The 24,013-nt window shown below is 35.9% G+C and overlaps 1 protein-coding gene across 1 annotated transcript in view; it reads right to left on the bottom strand.

Annotated features, from left to right (window-relative positions):
- The window catches only part of LOC121378362 (cadherin-87A-like), a 72,324-nt gene that overhangs the window by 5,176 nt on the left and 43,135 nt on the right, over nt 1-24,013 (bottom strand). The window contains exons 23-37 of the mRNA XM_041506496.1: nt 23,747-23,879; nt 20,415-20,615; nt 19,682-19,848; nt 18,239-18,388; nt 15,464-15,586; nt 12,437-12,620; nt 11,387-11,616; nt 9,832-10,032; nt 8,993-9,100; nt 8,291-8,420; nt 5,844-6,116; nt 3,509-3,786; nt 2,633-2,721; nt 912-1,001; nt 117-267 (exon numbers count right to left, since the gene is read on the bottom strand). Of these exons, the coding sequence (XP_041362430.1) occupies nt 117-267; nt 912-1,001; nt 2,633-2,721; nt 3,509-3,786; nt 5,844-6,116; nt 8,291-8,420; nt 8,993-9,100; nt 9,832-10,032; nt 11,387-11,616; nt 12,437-12,620; nt 15,464-15,586; nt 18,239-18,388; nt 19,682-19,848; nt 20,415-20,615; nt 23,747-23,879 (2,508 nt within the window). The remainder of the gene's footprint in view (nt 1-116; nt 268-911; nt 1,002-2,632; nt 2,722-3,508; nt 3,787-5,843; nt 6,117-8,290; nt 8,421-8,992; nt 9,101-9,831; nt 10,033-11,386; nt 11,617-12,436; nt 12,621-15,463; nt 15,587-18,238; nt 18,389-19,681; nt 19,849-20,414; nt 20,616-23,746; nt 23,880-24,013) is intronic.

The raw sequence follows: 24,013 nt of genomic DNA, 5'->3' as shown, positions 1-24,013 counted from the left end.
AACCAGGGTCTCGGTGGAATACACTGAATATCCGGTTTGACTTCCAGGATTCACATACCTGGTACACTAAATATCTGGTTTAAATTAATTCCATAAAACAGTGATCTATGACCTACATTGATTGAGGTGATGTGAAGAGAGTCGAGGTCGGCCTGTTTGTTGGTGTAGTTCTGGTTAAGTTCGTTAGCCAGGGTCTCAGTGGAATACATTGAATATCCGGTTTGACTTCCGGGATTCACAAAAGCTGCTGATACAAAGACGTCGGCACTGAAAAAACACATAAAAAAGAAACACTGTACAAGTATGAACAAATTAATGGTTTTGTTTTTCAGATTTAGTGAGCATATGCTAAAATAAAATGTAGAGTTACATAACCTTGAAAAACTTAAAGGGACATTCCTGAGTTTGCTGCAATTTTTAATATGTTATCGACTAACAGAGACTTTTTAACGATTGTAATTACATATAAAATATATTTTTCTGCATTAAATATTAATGACTGTATTAAACGTGTTTCTGATCATTCTAATATTTGTACTACGTTAAATTTCATTTTATTTCCTAAAAACGTTTTTTTTCTTAAGTATGAAATTATTTGAAGACAAAATCCAGTTTGGGCGTCTTACAAATATTAAAATGACCAGAAACACACTGAATATACAGACACTGATATTCTAAACAAGAAAATATATTTAATATGTAAGTTTAATCGTAGAAATATTTTACTAGTGAGAAACATCTTACAATGCAGCAAACTCCGGAATGTCCCTTTAACCAGTCAATGCTTTACAATTAAATGCAGTCTAAGTTAAAACACTTTAACAAAGCCATTCAGGATGAATTAAAAAAACCCCAAACCAAACAAAAAACTACCAACAATAGCCAAATGCTGTAAGGAAAACTCTACTCACACTGAGTCTGATAGTGTTCCATCAGTCCTGAGGTGGTCGCGTATTTTGGTGATACACACATAGTGTATGTTCTTCTGCTTCTGAAGAATTCTGAAATGACAAAAACATCACAAGTTGTCTAGGTAACAGAGATTATCGTAATGGCGTTTCTTTATTGAATTTTATTGTATCATGGGACAGTTACTCAATTGATGGTTTATCAAGTTGACCATTTCAGAAGTCGGTTTTTTTTTTTTTTTCTTTGACTGTAATTTCTGCTATGTAATTTTTTTGTTTTATGGGACAATTTCTCAACTGATGTTTTATCCAGTCCCCCATTAAGTGATTTTTTTTACACCTATATTCTATATTATTACATTTTATTTGACAATAAATAAACTCAACTGTTTTTTTACCCATTACATTCCACCCCCCCCCACCCCCCACCCAGTGCCCCATGACTGGTAGTGGGAGTAGCTTGGCAGCTGATGTTTTCTCTCAATATTTAGGTCAGGTGTTATAAAGTTAAAACTTTGTTTTGTTTATCGACACCACTAAAGTACACTGAATCATCAGCTATTGGATGTCAAACATTTGGTCATTTTGACACATTGTCTTAAGAGGGGGAAACCCTCTACATTTTGACACATTGTCTTAAGACGGGGAAACCCTCTACATTTTGACACATTGTCTTAAGACGGGGAAACCCTCTACATTTTGACACATTGTCTTAAGAGGGGGAAACCCTCTACATTTTGACACATTGTCTTAAGAGGGGGAAACCCGGAAACCCTCTACATTTTGACACATTGTCTTAAGAGGGGGAAACCCTCTACATTTTTCCATAGACAGCGAAGGATCTTTTATACACTTTCCTACAGACAGAACAGCACATACCACTGCCCAGTCATGAGGCACTGGTAGGGATGAGAAAACTCATTCAGAGAGTGGGTCCACTGAGATGATTCGATCCTATAACATAAGCACCTCAAGCGACTAAGCTGGATCCCATCTCTCAATGTTAAAATTTTAGACATCATTTAACCACAGTTTCAAAATATGCTGAAATGTCTATATAAAGTTTTTTTTTGTTTTTTTTATCCCTCTGACCCTTTTCTTTTATTCCTTTGAATTCCATCTCATTTCTTCCCTATCTGGCAACTCTTCCTATCTTTCAACTACTTTCACTGTCCACCTCCACATCCCAGTCCTTGTCTCTCCAACTGTGACATGTGCTTGTCTCTTGTGGCTATCTGTGCCACACACCTGTCATTTCCCATCAACCTTTAGCTGTGGGCTTAGTTTGACCACTTCTGGCATTGTTAAGTGGCACTTGTAACTTACCTACTATGCTCCCTTACTACCGGGGGTCATTAGTTAGCTTTATTAGCAGCAGAGGATGAGGATGCCAGGTGGGTGCAGAGAAGTACACAGAGACTGTACATGTGGAGGAAGTTCAGACAGGTAGGCCATGGTCTGGACAGCTCAGAAGACAGAGTTGGAGGAAACTGACAGAAAGAGGTTGAAAAAGATTGAAATCGTGGGAGAAATTGGAAAGTTTTTTTATAATAAGGTAATGAGTATGGTAGTCAGAGGGTGATAGATGAGAAAAATAAATGAATGTGTGAGCAAGCTTTGACGGGATTTCAACCACTTTCGTTAGCTTGATTGTCCATCAGCTTATCCATTAGACCACGGAGCTCACTAATGTCTTTAAACTTTGTAACTTAAGTACAACTTACCGTTGAATCTGAGCGACATAGTTTTGGACTTCAGTTGCTTTTTGATTAATCACCAGTTTCACCTCTGTATCAGTTGAGGTGACAAAGATCTAAAGAAAGGAAGGAAATGGTTTATTTAATGATGCACTCAACACATTTTATTTACGGTTATATGGCATCGGACATATGGTTAAGGACCAAACAGATATTGAGAGAGGAAACCCACTGTTGCCACTTCATGGGCTACTCTTTTTGATTAGCAGCAAGGGATTTTTTATATGCACCATCCCACAGACAGAATAGTATATACCACAGCCTTTGTTACATCAGTTATGAAGCACTGGCTGGAACTAAAAAAAAATTATTTGCTAAAAATTCTCGATAATGTCAGAGTCGCTATGTTACATATATAATATGATATACATACAACACATAAAGAATATTATATACATACAACACATAAAGAATATTGATAGAGTAAGTATGTCAGGTCAGAGGGTTTTATGTGCACATTCAGAGCAAGCTGTTGTAGTGCACGCCTGTCATGGGTGCAGGTGTCAACTACCATCGGCTCCTACATCCACAACAGGAATGGGTTTGGGATGGTGGGAGAGGGGAGAGGGGGGTCACCTGCACTGGTGTGTGCAAGGGAGCACAAGCAGCCCGACCAGGATTGGTAGCGGGTGGAGTGGTTTTAGAGGGAATTTAGGGTAGAGGGAGACAGACTGAATGAATGAATACATACAGAAGAGAAAGAGAAGAAGTTATATGAGCATTCATTTCATTCATGGGCGGGACATAGCCCAGCAGCAGTAAAGTTTTCATCTTAACCACTATACCACTGAGGCTAGCCGAGCCATAGAGCAGTATTTTATAAATCAAAAGGTAAACCCTTACCTTGACCTTAGCGGTGACGGGTGTCCTGCCTCCACTGGTGGCCAGCACGCTATCGCTGGCCTGTACGGTGAGGACAAACGTTTGGAATGCGAATGTGTTAAGAAGGAGCCGGTTGCTGATCAGTCCCGTCTCGTCGTGCACATGGAAGATGTTATCGTTGCCGTTTCGACTGTTGCCCGACGCGATGGAGAACCTCACCCCACTCGGCCCCTGCGAGTCCGCGTCGGTTGCCGAAACAGTCACTATACTCCGGCCGTACGACGCAGTGTTCGAAATACCTAGAAAGGAAAGGAATGTTAGTATAACAGCACTACTATGACTGTCACTAAACTCTGGCAGTGTTTGGAATACCTAGAAAGTAAAGGAATATCTGTATAACAACACCTCGGCACATTTTTAGCTATCAGTCACTATACTCCCACATATTTTAAACTACAGTGAAACCTCTAAAAACCAGACCCTCTGTAAACCGGAATTTCCTTCATGGTCACTTTTTAAATATCTGTACAAACAACCTCTCTAAACCAGATACCTCTTAAAACCACACTTTTTACTTGGTCCCTGAGGGTGTCCGGTTTAGAGGAGTTTCACTGTATAACTGGCCTCTGTTGCCAACACTGTCAATATATTCCGGCTGTACAATACAGTGTTATACATCGATAGTTTCACTGTATAACTGGCCTCTGTTGCCAACACTGTCAATATATTCCAGCTGTACAATACAGTGTTATACATCGAAAGTTTCACTGTATAACTGGCCTCTGTTGCCAACACTGTCACTATATTCCGGCTGTACAATGCAGTGTTATACATCGACAGTTTCACTGTATAACTGGCCTCTGTTGCCAACACTGTCACTATATTCCGGCTGTACAATGCAGTGTTATACATCTACAGTTTCACTGTATAACTGGCCTCTGTTGCCAACACTGTCACTATATTCCGGCTGTACAATGCAGTGTTATACATCGACAGTTTCACTGTATAACTGGCCTCTGTTGCCAACACTGTCACTATATTCCGGCTGTACAATGCAGTGTTATACATCGACAGTTTCACTGTATAACTGGCCTCTGTTGCCAACACTGTCACTATATTCCGACTGTACAATGCAGTGTTATACATCGACAGTTTCACTGTATAACTGGCCTCTGTTGCCAACACTGTCACTATATTCCGGCTGTACAATGCAGTGTTATACATCGACAGTTTCACTGTATAACTGGCCTCTGTTGCCAAGACTGTCACTATATTCCGGCTGTACAATGCAGTGTTATACATCGACAGTTTCACTGTATAACTGGCCTCTGTTGCCAAGACTGTCACTATATTCCGGCTGTACAATGCAGTGTTATACATCGACAGTTTCACTGTATAACTGGCCTCTGTTGCCAAGACTGTCACTATATTCCGGCTGTACAATGCAGTGTTATACATCGACAGTTTCACTGTATAACTGGCCTCTGTTGCCAACACTGTCACTATATTCCGGCTGTACAATGCAGTGTTATACATCGACAGTTTCACTGTATAACTGGCCTCTGTTGCCAACACTGTCACTATATTCCGGCTGTACAATGCAGTGTTATACATCGATAGTTTCACTGTATAACTGGCCTCTGTTGCCAACACTGTCACTATATTCCAGCTGTACAATGCAGTGTTATACATCGATAGTTTCACTGTATAACTGGCCTCTGTTGCCAACACTGTCACTATATTCCGGCTGTACAATGCAGTGTTATACATCGATAGTTTCACTGTATAACTGGCCTCTGTTGCCAACACTGTCACTATATTCCGGCTGTACAATGCAGTGTTATACATCGATAGTTTCACTGTATAACTGGCCTCTGTTTCCAACACTGTCACTATATTCCAGCTGTACAATGCAGTGTTATACATCGATAGTTTCACTGTTCTCTGTTGCCAACACTGTCACTATATTCCGGCTGTACAATGCAGTGTTATATATCGATAGTTTCACTGTATAACTGGCCTCTGTTGCCAACACTGTCACTATATTCCGGCTGTACAATGCAGTGTTATATATCGATAATTTCACAACAAATGGCAAACAATTCTTATAAATACAAACAACACAACTTATTTAGTTAAAACACATGAACAACAGTTTTTAAAGTCCTTTCCATGACTTGTTTTATGTATGACGTCACATTTGACATAATTAATAACGTCATTTTCTAAGGTTTATCGAAGGATAACATTTGGTTTTTCTCTGACACTGTCCAGTCAAAATAGAGTAAACCTTATAACAGGGTGAAGTTTGTAATTTTTAAATTAAAATAAATTCTTTCTTTAATCTGACACCTACATCCATAATATTCGCCAACGCCAGCCACAGGTGAGTTGAAGCCAACGAATACAGGGGGTGCGTCGTTTTCGTCCTCCACCGGAATCAGAACCGTAGCTATGCTGGGGTCCGTGGACCTGCGACGTCGTTTCCACTTCACTGAATAGTCACTGATGTTGTTGGTGGCAAACACGTACAGTAAGTATTGCGACTGTTTTTCATGGTCGAGTGATTTTGCTAGATACATCTTGCCAGTCGTGCTCTCCAGGTAAAATGTATTGTCATCATTGCCACCTGAAATAATATAATACATGTGTATTTTTGAAGAAAAATACATTAAAAATGTATTATTTTCATTGCCACTTGAAACAATGAAATGCATACATATTTTGCAAAAGGAAAATAATATTTGTTTAACTCAACACAGTCTAGACTATGGCTGTTTGGTGCATAACATATTGTTATTACAACACTTGATGAAGACAAAGAGAAGTCAAACCCACTGCCAACCAAGAGGCTACTCCTTCAAAAACATCTTTTATATGCCCATAGCAAGGGAAAGAAACCCAAGTCCCTTAAGAGTGATTGAGCATGCTACCCCTCATACCAAAACCAAATGTTAACATGGTCAGATAACTCAGACAACCAAATGTTAACATGGTCAGATAACTCAGACAACCAAATATTGATATAACTCAGACACCCAAATGTTGACATGGTGAAATAACTCAAACCAAATGTTGACATGGTGAAATAACTCAAACCAAATGTTGACATGGTGAAATAACTCAAACCAAATGTTGACATGGTGAAATAACTCAAACCAAATGTTGACATGATCAGATAACTCTGACAACCAAATGTTGACATGGTCAGATAACTCAGACAACCAAATTCTGACATGGTCAGATAACTCGGACAATCAAATGTTGACATGGTCAGATAACTCAGACAACCAAATGTTGACATGATCAGATAACTCAGACAACCAAATGTTAACATGGTCAGATAACTCAGACAACCAAATGTTGACATGATCAGATAACTCAGACAACCAAATGTTGACATGATCAGATAACTCAGACAACCAAATGTTGACATGATCAGATAACTCAAACCAAATGTTAACATGGTCAGATAACTCAGACAACCAAATGTTGACATGGTCAGATAACTCAAACCAAATGTAAACATGGTCAGATAACTCAGACAACCAAATGTTAACATGGTCAGATAACTCAGACAACCAAATGTTAACATGGTCAGATAACTCAGACAACCAAATGTTAACATGGTCAGATAACTCAAACCAAATGTTAACATGGTCAGATAACTCAGACAACCAAATGTTAACATGGTCAGATAACTCAAACCAAATGTTGACATGATCAGATAACTCAGACAACCAAATGTAAACATGGTCAGATAACTCAGACAACCAAATGTTGACATGATCAGATAACTCAGACAACCAAATGTTGACATGGTCAGATAACTCAGACAACCAAATGTTGACATGGTCAGATAACTCAGACAACCAAATGTTGACATGGTCAGATAAATCAGACAACCAAATGTTGACATGATCAGATAACTCAGACAACCAAATGTTGACATGGTCAGATAACTCAGACAACCAAATGTTGACATGGTCAGATAACTCAGACAACCAAATGTTGACATGGTCAGATAACTCAGACATGGTCAGATAACTCAGACAACCAAATGTTGACATGGTCAGATAACTCAAACCAAATGTTAACATGGTCAGATAACTCAGACAACCAAATGTTAACATGGTCAGATAACTCAGACAACCAAATGTTAACATGGTCAGATAACTCAGACAACCAAATGTTAACATGGTCAGATAACTCAGACAACCAAATGTTAACATGGTCAGATAACTGGACACCTGGACAGAAAATGATATTGCACCGATTTTCATCACACAATAATAAAATGTCTGTTATATTCATTACAATATAAAGCCATCCCATTGGTCAAGCAGTAGCAATGTGAGTTTGTTAATTTCTAGATGAATGTACAAAATTATGGTGTACGGGAACATCACATCTGATGATGTCACTTTATATTGGTTCTTTGTCAATCATCCACAAACTTATGTGTGTGAATGGCTTTGCTGATTCACACAGCTTGAGTATGATTTTTAAAAATTCATACCCCGATGAATATAAAAGAAATAAAAGACAACCCTAAATTGCATATAAACAACATAGAAACACCATATTGTTATAAATGACATATTTTTGTTTATAATTTCCTGCTAACATTTTTTATTTCTATTGCATTACACTGTTCAGTCAGTTACTTATCTGTGTATTTTTCTCACCATTTCTGTTCTTCTATACATAAATGTGGCAATTATTGTTTATGGAAAAAAGTATAAAAAAATATATATATTGTAAAACATTTTTTAAAATTCTCCAATGTAGAAAGCATCTTACTGATGATGTAGTAATAGATCTTTGAATATTTCTCGGAATCTGCATCCGAGGCATTCACGCGGCCAACGTAAGTATTGACTGGGGCAGTTTCCTTCACCTTCTCAAACTCAATGGGTTTAGTTTTGCCATTCTGAAAGTTAAAACAAGCATTCTGAGAGTACTTCCAACAATTTTCATATCTTCTAAGTTCAAGGGCCATGACTGGAAGGAAATGTTTTATTTAATGACACACTCAACACATTTTATTTACGGTTATATGGCGTTGGAAGCGTCATGACTGTGTCAAAAATAAATTCATACTTGATCTGTAACTCTATATGATAAAAATGTACACAAATTTCAACTCAATATGTTTAAAAAAAAAGTATTCTGAAAGGACTGCTAAAACAATACATGTCCCCTAGCAGGATCAACAAATTTTCATATCTCCTAAGTTCAAGAGCCAGAACTCTGTAAAAAATAAAATTCAAACTTGATCTGTAACAGTATATATGATAAATCTGTACACAAATTTCAACACATCATATTTATGTTGAGGCATTGCAAAAGAAAAAAGAAAAAACGTCTGAAAAACAACAGATGGACAGACAAATAGATGGATGAAACTGATAACGTACATCATTGACCTGTTATTCTCTATATAAGCAGGTGACCTGCTGGTATGACATTTCAGTGAAGATAAATAAATACCATGTGACTTACCTCCATTTCAAACACTGGCTTGTTGTCATTTACGTCAAGAATATTGATATACAAGAATCGGGTCTGGACCAATCGTGGGCTTCCACGATCTCGAGCAGCCAGTTCCAACTAAACGATAAAACAAAATCACAATTTCAAGCTGTGACTTCATTTTGTTTGTGTTTTTTTCTTATTATTATTTATGTTTTTTAATAATATTATTAAAGTCACAGACTCTAATTTCAGCCCGTGAAAATGGACACTAAGTTTTGTCAATCTACAAACCTGTAACATATTTGTACAGAGAAGCTAAAATTTGTGATGTTTAAAGGGGAAACACCATCTAAAAATATGTAGAGCTTGTCTCAATAACCATTATTTCTCAGAAACCTGAATGACGGCACACTTCAGGTATATGAAAATTAATATTTTAAATAATAAAATGTAAGTAGTTCTAATTTAAATTATCAAAATGGCTTTAATTACTATAATAATAATAATAATAAAAAAAACAACAAAAAAACAACAAACAAATATATATATATATATATATAATAGTAATAATAATAATAATAATACCCCCGGTAAAAATAAATTCTTTATTAGTGAGGGTAACACAGTTAGCAAAAGCTAATCTTCCCTGAGGCCCTCAGGTACAAACAATACAGAATTACAATACATACCTTTATGAACAAATAGAAAGTACATATATGGCAATAAACATATGTACAAATGATATTACAGCAGTATCTGACGATGATCGGATAGCTTTAGGTAATTACTCATGCATTAAAATATACTAGACTACCCTTGTGCATTTGAAAGCTTGTTCCTGGTTGGTTAGTTCAACGATTACTCACCACGTATCTTGGTTCTGGTCCCTCCCGATCATACACAATCTCTGCTCGAATCACGCCAGTAACAGGGTTAATTCGGAATGCGGGCGTTTTCGCAACATAACCCTGACCCGGTACAAGAAAACTGTAGTCAACAAGGCCAGTGGTTCCAGTATCGTTATCCTCTGCATGGGCATCGTATACAAGCATTCCCAAGTACTGACTCTGTAATAGTTAAAATATACCACATAAGTTACAGCTTTAAGCTGTACTGAAAAATGTGTCTAAGAATCAGTGGTCAGATCGTATACAGGCATAAACAAGCATTCCCAAGTACTGGCTCTGCAATGGTTAATTAAAATATACCTCATAAGTTACAGCTTTAAGCTGTACTGAAAAACATGTTTGTAAAACATCAGTGGTCAGATCATATACAAGAATAAACATGCATTCCCAAGTACTGGCTCTGCAATGGTTAATTAAAATATACCTTATAACTTACAGCTTTAAGCTGTAAAACATCAGTGGTCAAACATTGCCATGATGTAAAATTTATGAATAACAGAGTCGTCTCTAAAAATTAATTAGTTAATGAATTGAAAATTTAATTTAATAAATAAAAAATAATAAAACATTTTAAGATACATTAAGATGAACACACATCGGTTCAACTACAACTCAGGCTTATTGGTGTAGGACTTACACTGTGTAGTTTGTGAGAAATGAAACTAAATGATAAAAAACTAGAAAAAGGGCTAACCCTAATTTGTTTCCGGTGTATTTTTAACTAAAAAAAAGAAGAAGGTTTTACTTAAGGATTGTCGTTATTTCTTTTATGTTCATATGGGTATAAAAAAAAAAATCATCCGCAAACTGTGTAAATCAGCGAAGCCATTCTCACAGCAGTGTGCAGATTGTTTTGTTTGTTCATAGCCAGATGAATGTAAAATTATTAACAGACAATGCTTATAATTAAAGTTTAAACATACTTGCTAATAATAACATTAAAAGTTCATATTTTATTTTGAATTATTTTTTGGTTCTTCAACAATAATGCTCAGTAAGACAAACTATCAATATAAAGTGACATTATCAGGTATGATGTTCCCTGACATTATTTGTACATTCGTGGACCAAAGAGATGACGTTAAATTGTAATGAATGTAACAGACATTTAATTATTATATAGGTAATAAGAGTACATGCATATTATTTTATATGGACCTGCAGAACAAAACACAAAACCTAAACCCACCCACCATAAACCCTGACTTAAGTTACCTAAATTCTTTTGGGGAACATTCCCGGAAACACACAATTTGTTTTTAGGCTTACACTAATCTCAAAAGTTGACCCCTACAAAGTTAATACCTAAATTTGGTGTTTTCACTTCATTCAAGTGAGACAAAACAGAAACAAACCCAGAAGTAACTAATGAATACATGGGGAAAATACACGTACCTATAAAAATAAATATTCAATTTTGTTTTAGTAACCCCGAAAATCAATGTGAAAATACCTCTAAACATAACTGATTAGAAAAAAACATTAGTAACCAAGAAAATCAAGTTGAAAATACCTCTAAAACTGAGATGGTAAAGTTAGTATACGGAGGTCTGGTCCACTTTGGAGGAGAATTGACTGCCGAGGTAACGTTGACATAAATAGTGGCAGTACTACTCCAACCCCGTCCGTTGCGGTCAGTAGCATTAACTTTGAAAGTATACGCACCAGCGTGGCCCCGTAAATTACTTTTAACAATGATTCGCCCTGATTGCTTGCCAACACTGAATAATTCATAAGCATTATCTGGAAAAAGCAAATGAATAAATGAATAAATGAATGAATGAATGAATGAATGAATGAATGAATGAATGGATTGAATGTTTATCAATGCACAATAAAAAGAACACAATGGCAGTGAAAATATCTGGAAAAAGAAAATGAATAAATGAATGAATGAATGAATGATGAATGAATGAATGCATGAATGAATGAATGAAAGAACGACTGAATGTTTATCAATGCACAATAAAAAGAACACGCTGGCAGCAAAAATGTATATTTTAATTTGCTTGCATTATAATTATTTTTTAAGCAGATGACTTGAAACATGGTTTTTGCTAATGCTGCGTTCTTGAATTTAAAAAAGTTATTTACATGAATATACTTTTTTAATGGATTTATTGAATTAAATTAGAATGGGGATAAGTATGTTGTATTTGACTGCATTGCCGGTAAATCTCAATCTGCAACAGTAAATTCAGCATTGATGTCCACAAATCGTCAAATACAATATAAGTATCCCTAATTTGATAGTAGAAACAATACATTTTACAACAAATGACAAATATAAATATCAAATGTAAAATCAAAAACAATACATTTTATCTAAAAAAAAAAATTCCACTAATACAGGCAATAAAGTTGTTTATTAAAATGATACATAAAAATATGTTCCACAATTAAAATTGATTTTTAATTATCAGCACACCACATCTTGCTTTTAGTAAATAAATAAATAAATAAATAAAAAATAAATAATTAAACATAAAGAGGGCATTTTTGAAAAGAACCGGCTTACACTTGACAAATTGAAAACAGGTTTTAATCAGAATAAGTGACTTACCTGGAACTGATGACTCGTTTATGATTGCATAGGCAATTTGTTCATTAATTCCAATATCTTCGTCTGTGACAAACATCTGGATAATCGGAGCTCCGATGTCAATAGTTTCGATGATGGTTACTCTATAAACTGCAGAACTAAATACTGGTTTATTGTCGTTAATGTCGTCAAGAATGAAGTAAACCTGAAAAATGTTTAAATTTGTTTTATAACAGAAATTAGATGAAAAATACAGGCCCGTACGCAGTGGGGATTCACCCCCATAGTCTGCCGAGGTCCGTCTGTGGATGTGTAAAAAACATTTGGAGGCAAAGAAACATTTCAAATTTACTTCCTAGGATGCAGGAAAATGCATCTCCTGCATTGTAGATTAAGAAAAAGTTTGGGGGACATGCACCTGGGCCCCTCTAGCAACTCAGGCCCTTTGGGCCATCGATTACTCACCCCCAATTATAAATTTCTGTGTACGGGCCTGAAACATTCAGTAGTTGCACAGCCAAACCTATAATTAGCCTAATATACTTGGGGGTTGGGGAGGAAATAAGAACAGAAGACCCTGGTTCCAGCAAAATATTTAAAAAATCTATCACCATTGTGATGTATAGATAAGGCAATTCCAACCCGAGGGACAAAAACGTTTTTTTGTCCCGATGGATGAAATTGCCTTATCTACACCTCACAATGGTGACTGATTCTTTTTCTTGCTCATTTAATTACAGTAACAAAACGTTAATGTTGTAAACCATAGTTTGTTTATTGTAGAATGATTCGTAAACATTTCACCTATAAACTCATTTAATTATACACTAAAAAATATAGTCCACATTATGCAATGACATAAAAATGTAACAACATAATAATAAATATGAAGTTGAAAATATTAATTTGTTTAAATATCTTTAAAACAATGATGCAATGTCAAATGGCAACTTGGGGAATTCTGAAAAACATAAATTATGACATCGTAAAACATGTTATGACATCAGGCGTATGTAGAAATCGTTTAGGCCTGGTGCGCTAAACAGATTTATCTGGCACCGTCGAAAAGCTGGCTAATTCACTCCAATGAACAAGAAGGGCAATTTTTTTGTAGTACATTCCCATATCACAGTGTTTGACTTACTAGTTAAATGGGGTTGAAAACATGGCAAATCCACTACAGACAAGACAGTACATACCAGTGTATTTGATTTACCAGTTAAATGGGGTGAAAACATAACAGATCTACTGAAGACTAGCCAGGACAGTACATACCACAATATTTGATTTACCAGTTAATACAAAGTGAAAACACAACAGATCCACCTCAAGTGAGCCAATACCACTGAACTACACCCCCTGACACTGCAACACTGCCACATTTTAATTTTTTTTTTAAGAAACTTGAATATCAGTACACTTATACACTAAACTCCATTAAAAATGCACAATAATATACATGTATTTAACCAATTTTGTATATTAGTGAGTTTTTAATAAAGTTCAGTATATTAGTGAGTTTTTATTGGAGTTCTGTATATTAATGAGATTTCATTGGAGTTTAGTATATTAGTGAGTTTTCATTGGAGTTCTGTATATTGGTGTGTTTTCATTGGAGTTCTATATATTTGTGTTTTCATTGGATTTCAGTATATTAGTGAGATTTCATTGGAGTTCTGTATATTAGTGTGTTTTCATTGGAGTTCAGTATATTAGTGAGATTTCATTGGAGTTCTATATATTAGTGAGATTTAATTGGAGTTCTGTATATTAGTGTGTATTGGAGTTCTGTATATTAGTGAGATTTCATTGGATTTCAGTATATTAGTGAGATTTCATTGGAGTTCTGTATATTAGTGTGTTTTCATTGGAGTTCAGTATATTAGTGAGATTTCATTGGAGTTCTATATATTAGTGAGATTTAATTGGAGTTTTGTATATTAGTGTGTATTGGAGTTCTGTATATTAGTGAGATTTCATTGGAGTTCTGTATATTAGTGAGATTTCATTGGAGTTCTGTTTATTAGTGAGTTTTCATTGGAGTTCTGTATATTAGTGAGTTTTCATTGGAGTTCTGTATATTAGTGTGTTTTCATTGGAGTTCTGTATATTAGTGAGTTTTCATTGGAGTTCTGTATATTAATGAGATTTCATTGGAGTTCTGTATATTAGTGTGTTTTCATTGGAGTTCTGTATATTAGTGAGTTTTCATTGGAGTTCTGTATATTAATGAGATTTCATTGGAGTTCTGTATATTAGTGTGTTTTCATTGGAGTTCTGTATATTAGTGAGATTTCATTGGAGTTCTGTTTATTAGTGAGTTTTCATTGGAGTTCTGTATATTAATGACTTTTCATTGGAGTTCTGTATATTAGTGTGTTTTCATTGGAGTTCTGTATATTAGTGAGTTTTCATTGGAGTTCTGTATATTAGTGAGTTTTCATTGGAGTTCTGTATATTAGTCAGCACTGGCTCCTTCTCACTGTTGGATTGACTGGAGAAATAATTTTTCAATTCAGTATATTAGTGAGTTTTCAGTGATGCTCAGTATACTAGTGAGTCTTCATTAGAGTTCAGTGTATTAGAGAGTTTTAATTGTATTTCAGTATATTAGTGAGTTTTCAATGAAGTTCAGTATATTAGTGAGTTTTCAATGAAGTTCAGTATACTAGTGAGTTTTCAATGGGAGTTTAGTATACCAGTGAGTTTTCAATGGAGTTCAGTATACTAGTGAGTTTTCAATGGAGTTCAGTATACAAGTGAGTTTTCAATGGAGTTCAGTATACTAGTGTGTTTCAATGGAGTTCAGTATACTAGTGAGTTTTCATTGAAGTTCAGTATACTAGTGTGTTTCAATGGAGTTCAGTATACTAGTGAGTTTTCATTGAAGTTCAGTATACTAGTAAGTTTTCAATGGAGTTCAGTATACTAGTGAGTTTTCAATGAAGTTCAGTATACTTGTGAGTTTTCAATGGAGTTCATTATATTAGTGAGCTCGGCTCCCTCTCACTGTTGGATAGAATGGAGAAAAAATTTTTAAGTTCTTACCGGTACACTGATGTTTCTTCTAACGGTAGGATGGTTAGGACTGTCATAAGCAACCACCTGAATAGCTATTACAGGCTGAGTCTCGCGGTCAAGCTTAGCTTTATCAGTGGTAGTTATAACACCCTGAAATAAACAACAAAACACATCAGACTGAGTCTTGTGGTCTAGCTTAGCTTTATCAGTGGTCGTTATATCACCCTGAAATAAACAACAAAACATATCAGACTGAGTCTTGTGGTCTAGCTTAGCTTTATCAGTTGTAGTTATAACACCCTGAAATAAACAACACAACACATCAGACTGAGTCTAGCTTAGCTTTATCGGTGAGTTATAACACCCTGAAATAAACAAGAAAACACAACAGACTGAGTCTCGTGGTACAGATTACCTTTATCAGTGGTAGTTATAACACTCTGTAAGAAACAACAAAACACAACAGACTGAGTCTCGTGGTCTAGCTTAGCTTTATTAGTGGTTATTATAACACTGTAAGAAACAACAAAACACATCAGACTGAGTCTTGTGGTCCAGCTTAGCTTTATTAGTGGTAGTTATAACACTCTGTAAGAAACAACAAAACACATCAGACTGAGTCTCGTGGTCCAGCTTAGCTTTATTAGTGGTAGTTATAACACTCTGTAAGAAACAACAAAACACAACAGAGTCTGAGTTGGGCATCCTAAAACAAAATAAACATCAACTTGAAACCTAAGTAGTGCACCAAGTACAGCACTCTAAAACCAAACATTAACATCAAATCTGTCAAGTACACATATAAAATATCTGACTAGAGAGTAACTAGTTAATGTAGTAGGATATTGGCTTTATCCTGTGAATGTAAGAATGGAAAATTTCTTATTTGGCCTGAACAAAATAAAGCCGATGTCCTATTTCATTAACTAGTTATTATCTTTATTCTGTAGACCATAAAAATTAAGGGCAAAAGCTATTATTTCTGTTATTTCAGCTACATTGTACAATGACCTAGAGGTCAAATGAGCAATTTTAAAAAGTAGCTATGCATGTGACATCATATGAGGGATGTCAAAAGTCATAATCTGCTAGAATATGTTTATGACTTTGCTTTATTTGTCATCATAATCTGTCAATAGAAACAGTGGTCGCAGGATAAATAGAAGTCATTACCAGAGTGTTTTTTGGTATTGTTAATATCATATATTAGGAATAAAAACTGTATTATGCGAGCCTCTGGTGAGCATAATACATTATTTTTATTCCTAATATATGATATTGATGATACCAAAACACACAAGGGTAATAACTTCTTTATCATATAATTTTAAGCTTAATACTATATGTTTTTGTAAACTGTACACGCAACTTTAATTTTAGTCCACCATTACTAGACATTCAAATGACATAAGAATATGTGGCTCTGTGTTTTTTTGAATGGAAATGATGTCAAACTCGAATGACGTCATTTTGGATGTCCTTTCATCAAAATAAACTGGTGCATAACATTTTTAGTTTTCTGAACACTGGACAGCTTTCAGTGTAAAATTACTAATGAAATGTTTTTATTTGATGACTGAATGCATATGTCAATTATGGAGTGTCACCCTAGTACGTTTGCTTAAATGTCAATAAACCTAGTGTTGTGACCTTAATTAATTTACATCTAATTTGCAAAGTTATCAAATTCTTAAAGTATGTGATCTGAAAAATATCACATACTTTGATTGCACTGAAAATGTAAGAAATTATATGATAAAAGGTAATACGTGTATTCTTGGAAACCCTTTTAAAATTAAAATTATGTGGTTGTACTGATCCTAAAATAACTAAGGGCAGGGCTAGTAAATAATTAGGACATAGTAACATAGGGTCTTCCCCAGCTAGACAAAAAGGGCATTTTTTTTTTTACTAAAAAGGCACTTTAAAAAAAATTGATTGGGGGGGGGGGCATTTGCTTCCCCAGCCGTTTACTAGTGACAGCGCTGGACCACATTTCACGAAGTCATAGCATTGCTTTGACAAATGAAGATATTTCCAAAATAAACACTAACATCAAACATGCAACAAAATATCTTTCAAGTACAAATATAATGTATCAGACTACTTGGAAATCTAAATTAAAAGGTAATACACAGGCCCGTAGCCAGGATTTTGAGGGGGGGGGGGGTCGTTTAGGTTTATGGTGAGGCACGAAGTTGCTTAGGGAGGTCCGGGGGCATATTGAACAAAAAAGTCACCAGTGTGGGAGGGGATCGACCGACCCCCCATTGGCTGATACACGTGCTTCCCCAGACCCCTACTACTTACAGCGTTGGGCCCCGTTTTACAATCCTTGCACTAAAATCACCGTAAGTGCATAAGGCAGTTACATGTAGGCACTTATAGTCCTATACTCCAACAGTAATGGGTTTTTTTTAATAAATAATTTCAATTTGGTTTAATGTAAAGTAAAGTTTTGGAAATAATAAAAAATATACAATTTTTGTGTGCAAGTTACAAAACAATTGGCTCAGAAATAAATAACTAGTTGTAAATTTCAAAATGAAAAAAAGACGTTCCTTGTGGGACGGAGTATAAGGTACTGTTGGCACTAAGATCGCTTCGTAAAATGAAGACATTTCCAGGTGTGTGGCACAGACAGCCAGAAGACATAAGGAGAGACAAGGACTGGGATGTGGAGGTGGACAGTTGTCAGATGGGGACAGAATGACATGGAATTCAAAGGAGTAAAAGAAAAGGATCAGTGGGATAAAAACAAAGACAAAAAAGAGAAGACATTTGCAGTGTTTGTGAACCTACAGATTGTTTGTCAATAGTGAATCGGTTCTCGGAGGCGTCCAGCTTGTATCGGACCTCGCCGTAATCCTCCCGGTCCTTGTCCCGGGCGTGCACGGTCATTAGTGAAGTACCGGCTGGGGAGTTCTCGTCAACCCGTGTGTTGTATGTATTCTGCAACAAAAACACATGCAGCCAAAGTTACAGAAGCAGATCTTTGTTTGTTGTATAGTGGTCTCTAAAAAACAAACACTACCTGGCCCAACACATTTTTTTATCTCCTAAATTCAAGGGCCATAACTATGTAAAAAAAATAGATAAATCTCTGTAACACAACATGGCCTCAGACCACAATTAATTTCGCTATATGTTTCTATATAGCCTTAGTGGCTATAACATTTTGATTAATATAAGCAGGCCCGTGAAGTTTTGTATGTACCTTTGCCTGCATGGGGGACACATACCCTGAAAAGGACAACCCCTGTTGTCCAGCTCTTTCTCCCAGCATATTGGTTTAAACAGACACACCCTCTAAACCAGGCCGGAGTACACCCATTTTACACAAAAAGCACTACTTTTGCATGGGCCGGAATTACCACAAACAAGTCTTCAATGTCAACAAGTTACACATGTTTACAAACTACATGCTATCCCCTGTCACTTCAGTCAAACAGTTGCCACTTCATAGCTGTCTGCCATGAAATAATCACAGTCAAACAGCAGACTACTTGCGCAGTGAAACTTCCGGATTTTGGACAACCAAATGGGAAGATAACTGTAATCTGAGGCCTATCATGACAAAACTATTTCAGCTCCATATTCTGAGGCATTTAAAAAAAAGTCTGGAATACAAGTTTTTCATGTCTTCAAGTTCAAGGGTGTTAATTCAGTCTAAAATGGGTAAATCATCATCAAAGTCAAACTTGATCTGTAGCAGTACATGATAAATCTATACACAACATTTCAGTTCAGTATCTTCTAAGTTCAAGGGCCATAACTCAGTCAAATATAGGTAAATCACCATAAAAGTCAAACTTGATCTGTAGCAGTACATGATAAATCTATACACAACATTTCAGTTCAGTATCTTCTAAGTTCAAGGGCCATAACTCAGTCAAATATAGGTAAATCATCATCAAAGTCAAACTTGATCTGTAGCAGTACATGATAAATCTATACACAACATTTCAGTTCAGTATCTTCTAAGTTCAAGGGCCATAACTCAGTCAAATATAGGTAAATCACCATAAAAGTCAAACTTGATTTGTAACAGTACATGATTAAGCTACCCACAATTTCAGGTCAATATCTTGAGGCACTCTGCCATTTCATCAGTTCCCTTTGGACACAAATGGACTATACTATAAATGGAGATAATGAATGTAATACAAATGGAAAGAGAATGCAATGTAATACAAATGGAGAGAATGAAATGTAATATAGAATAACAGTGTATGTAATACAAACCGCATCAAAAATAGGACTGTTGTCATTGATGTTGGTGATTGTCACGAACACCGTGGTCTGGTTGCTTCTCTGAGGAAAGCCGCTATCCGTGGCTAGCACTGTGAATGTTGTGGAACTGATGTATGGCGGTATATCATAGTCTATACGGTTTTTAATAGTCAACACACCTGCGGAAAATAATATCATAGTTCATGCAATTGTTAATAGTTAACACATCTGGAAAATGCATATTGTAGTCAATATGATTTTGTATAGTCAACACGACTGCATACTATTGTTAATAGTTAGAAACACATATTGTAGTCAATATGATTTTGTATAGTCAACACGACTGCATACTATTGTTAATAGTTAGAAACACATATTGTAGATTACAAAGAAGTTGTATCTGTTGCTGACGAGTTGGTATTATGAAATCATGTGTTGCTAAAAAGGTTAGCTGATGAGAAATGACAGCCACAAGAGACAAGCATCTGTCTAGCAACACATGATTTGATAATACCAACTTACACAGGTGTGTGGCAAAGATAGCCACAAGAGACAAGCATCTGTCATGGCTGGGGAGACAAGGACCGGAATGTGGAGGTGGAACAGCGAAAATAGTTGAAAGATAGGCATTGCCAGATCAGGAAGAAATGAGATGGCAGTCAAAGGAGAGAAATGAAAGAGGGCACTGCAGTGGGATATAAAAAAAGAAGAAAAAAAGAAGAAAAGATGAGCACATCCAACTTACCAGTTGATGGAGAGATTGCAAAGAAGTTGTATCTGTTGTTGACGAGTTGGTATGACGCAATCGAGTCGTCCGAGTCACGTGCGATCAGAGTCATGATGAAGGTCCCGATGGCTTGCTCCTCATTGATTGTGATGCTGTACGGTGCGTCGGGCCACTGCGGGGACTGGTCGTTCACCTCGAGAACCGTAATGATCAGGGTACCTGTCACAGGTAAACATTGCTTCTTTTGTTAACATGTCATGATAATATGTCATCCTCCAACCACTGTTTCTAGTGGCCGATTATGATGACATCACATGCATAGCGACAAAAAGTTAAATTTAAACTTTGTTTTGTTTAACGACTCCACTAGAGCACATTGATTTGTTAATCATTGGCTAGTTTTAGAGAGGAAACCCACTACATTTTTCCATTAGTAACAATTAAGGGATCTTTTATATGCACCATCCCACAGACAGGGTAGCACATACCACAGCCTTTGATACACCAGTTGCAAGGCACTGGCTGGAACGAGAAATAGCCCAATGGGCCCACAGGAGGGGATCAATCCCAAACTGACCATGCATCAAGTGAGCACTTTATCACTGGGCAACATCCCACCCCTATCGCAGGTAAACATTCCTTTGTTAATTAACAGTTATAACATGTCATCCTGCAGCCACTGTTTCTAGCAGCCGATTAAAGCAAAGCCATAAACGTATGTGATGTCACATGCATAGCAACATTAAAAAATCACTCATTTGACCTCTGTAGCTAAAATTACAGAAATAATAGCCATTCCCCTTAATTTTTATTGACTGCAGAATACAAATAATAACTAGTTAATAACATAGGATATCAGCTTTTTCCTGTTCAGGCCGAATGGAAAATTCTTCTCGGCAAATCTCGCAGAAATTCCCATTCTTACTGTCACAGGATAAAGCTGATGACATATGTCATTAACTACTTATTCTCTCTATATGCACAATATTTAGTGAAGACCGAGGTGTCAGTACTCACAAATATCATGCCAGAATCTCTGACTTACAGTTAATCAGGAAATGTCAGCGAATATAAAATATTAGCATATTTAACAAGGCCATACAAAATGTTAGTATTTCTTAATGCTAAAACACAGTAAAAAAAAAACCCAAAACAACATCTAACAAAAAATTTAAGACATATAAATATTTATTACTTACTAGTATATTCATTAGTTAACAGGATATATAGGGAATAACTGGTTACTGTCTTATAATATCAGCTTTATCCTGCAAAGGTTAGAATGGCGAATGCAAAGAGGCTCTACCGAGCTGCATTCGCCATTCAACCTGATCAGGATAAAGCCGATATTATAAGACAGTATCCAGTTATTTCTTTTATCCTGCAATCCTACAGGAATATTTGGAAAATCATTATTTATTCCAGATAAATTTTACTTATTGATATCTATAAATACTGACAACCCACATATACGTAGTAACCCAAACTGGAGTTTAAATTTTTTTTTGGAAATAAAATAAATTTTTACATACTGATGATCAGAAATACATTTAGTATACAACCAGCATATTTTCACAACTGGTATATCAAAGGTCGTGGTATGTGTTATTCTGTCTGTGGGATGATGCATACCAGTATAAAAAATCCCTTGCTGCTAATCGAAAAGAGTAGCCCATGAAGTGGCGACAGTGGGTTTCCTCTCTCAATATCTGTGTGGTCTTTAACCATATGTCCGACGCCATATAAACATAAATAAAATGTGTTGAGTGCATCATTAAATAAAACATTTTCTTCCTTCCAGCAGAGTTTATGAACAAAAAAAGTATTTAATACGTAATTTTATTCATTAAAACTTGGCAGTCAGGATTTTAACATGGTAACAAACTCAGGACAGTTCCTTTAAAGGGACAGAGCCTAGTTTTTAAACACTACAGCATATCTTTCACTATTAGAGCTGTTTATGATCACTGAAATCAAACACTACAGCATATCTTTCACTATTAGAGCTGTTTATGATCACTGAAATCAAACACTACAGCATATCTTTCACTATTAGAGCTGTTTATGATCACTGAAATCAAACACTACAGCATATCTTTCACTATTAGAGCTGTTTATGATCACTGAAATCAAACACTACAGCATATCTTTCACTATTAGAGCTGTTTATGATCACTGAAATCAAACATTACTTGTATTCTATTCTTTAGATTATCCATTTCCGTTACACTGAAGTGTTTCTGGTCATCCTGGTGTTTGTAGTACCAAAGATTGCATTTTTTATATTTTAAAAAATGCACGTGCATCTCAGAAGTAGCTGTTTATTGATTCAAGTTCTTGTCTATTTTTAAGGATATTTTCCAGTTTTAACGTCACAGACTCTTCTTTCACTCTATTGTAACTTTATCCAGATGAGTTACAGGTTTGTAAATTAACTAATCTTAGCGTCCAGTTTTTCTAAAACTAGGGTCTGCGCCTTTAATTATAGACTGTTGTGAAAAAACAAATTGTGCCACGGTTTTGTCACTAATTAACTGAACAAACAATGATGCTTATATGATTTCAGTTAGTTAGTTTGTAGGCACATTACTGCAATTTTTAAAAACGTTTTAAGTTGTCTATATAAGCAGCTACACTTTGATGTTTGAGACTATTCACAATCCGAAATAGCGTGTCAAAATATATTAAAAGCATTCTTTCAGCCAATCCTACAATTTAAGCTTTATTTTTTTATATTGTTGGATATGTCAACCTTGCTGTGATTAATAGGAATTTACTAATTTTGGTACATCTCAGACCAATTTTACAAAACACAAAAACAGATTTGATAAATGAATAATTATACATTGTCTAATAGCCAGGGTAAGTTTTCTTAAATTTTGAAACAAAACTACAAAAAGGAAGCAGAAATTCTGGGCTTGAACTTAATGATGGCACCGATGGAAATTGCTGTCATTCAGATATAAATTGCCGTAGGTCAGGAGCATTAGCGATGGCACAAAATTACCATTGGTAAAGCTCCTCAATGATTGTAAAATATTTACGTCTGGTGTACATTATCTGCCAGTATATAACATTAGTACATCTACACACCACAAAATAACTTTTTAGTTGTGTTTTTATTTGCTCCAAAAGTCTTTTTGTGTTTTACTGACATTGGCAGGCTTTTAAATTGCTGTCAGTGGACCATTTCATCCATGGCAATTTTGTTTTTAAATAGCTGTGGGAGACAAATTCTTAAGTTCGGGCCCTGGAAATTGTTGACAGGGGCTTTGTTCCCACCTACTTCCCCCTAACCCACCCACCCACCTGTGACACACATGATTTATGTTACTGGATGATAATCTCACCGGTTCCGGTCTGCCGTGGCGATGCCGAGATGTCCACTACCCTCATCGTCAGAGTTAGAACTGAGGCCTGGTCTCGATCCAATTTCTGCCTGGTCTTCACAAAGCCAGACGAGGGTTCCAGTGTAAACCAATTCTAACACAACGAAAACAGCACATAAATAAAATAATATCATACATTAGATGACTGGTCTTCACATAGCCAGACGACGGTTCCAGTGTAAACCAATTCTAACACAATGAAAACAGCACATACATACAATAATATCA

This window comes from Gigantopelta aegis, chromosome 8 (assembly GCF_016097555.1).
Source record: "Gigantopelta aegis isolate Gae_Host chromosome 8, Gae_host_genome, whole genome shotgun sequence".
NCBI lineage: Eukaryota > Metazoa > Mollusca > Gastropoda > Neomphalida > Peltospiridae > Gigantopelta > Gigantopelta aegis.
Note: the sequence above shows the minus strand (reverse complement) of the source record. Positions and strands in the feature narration are given on the sequence as shown.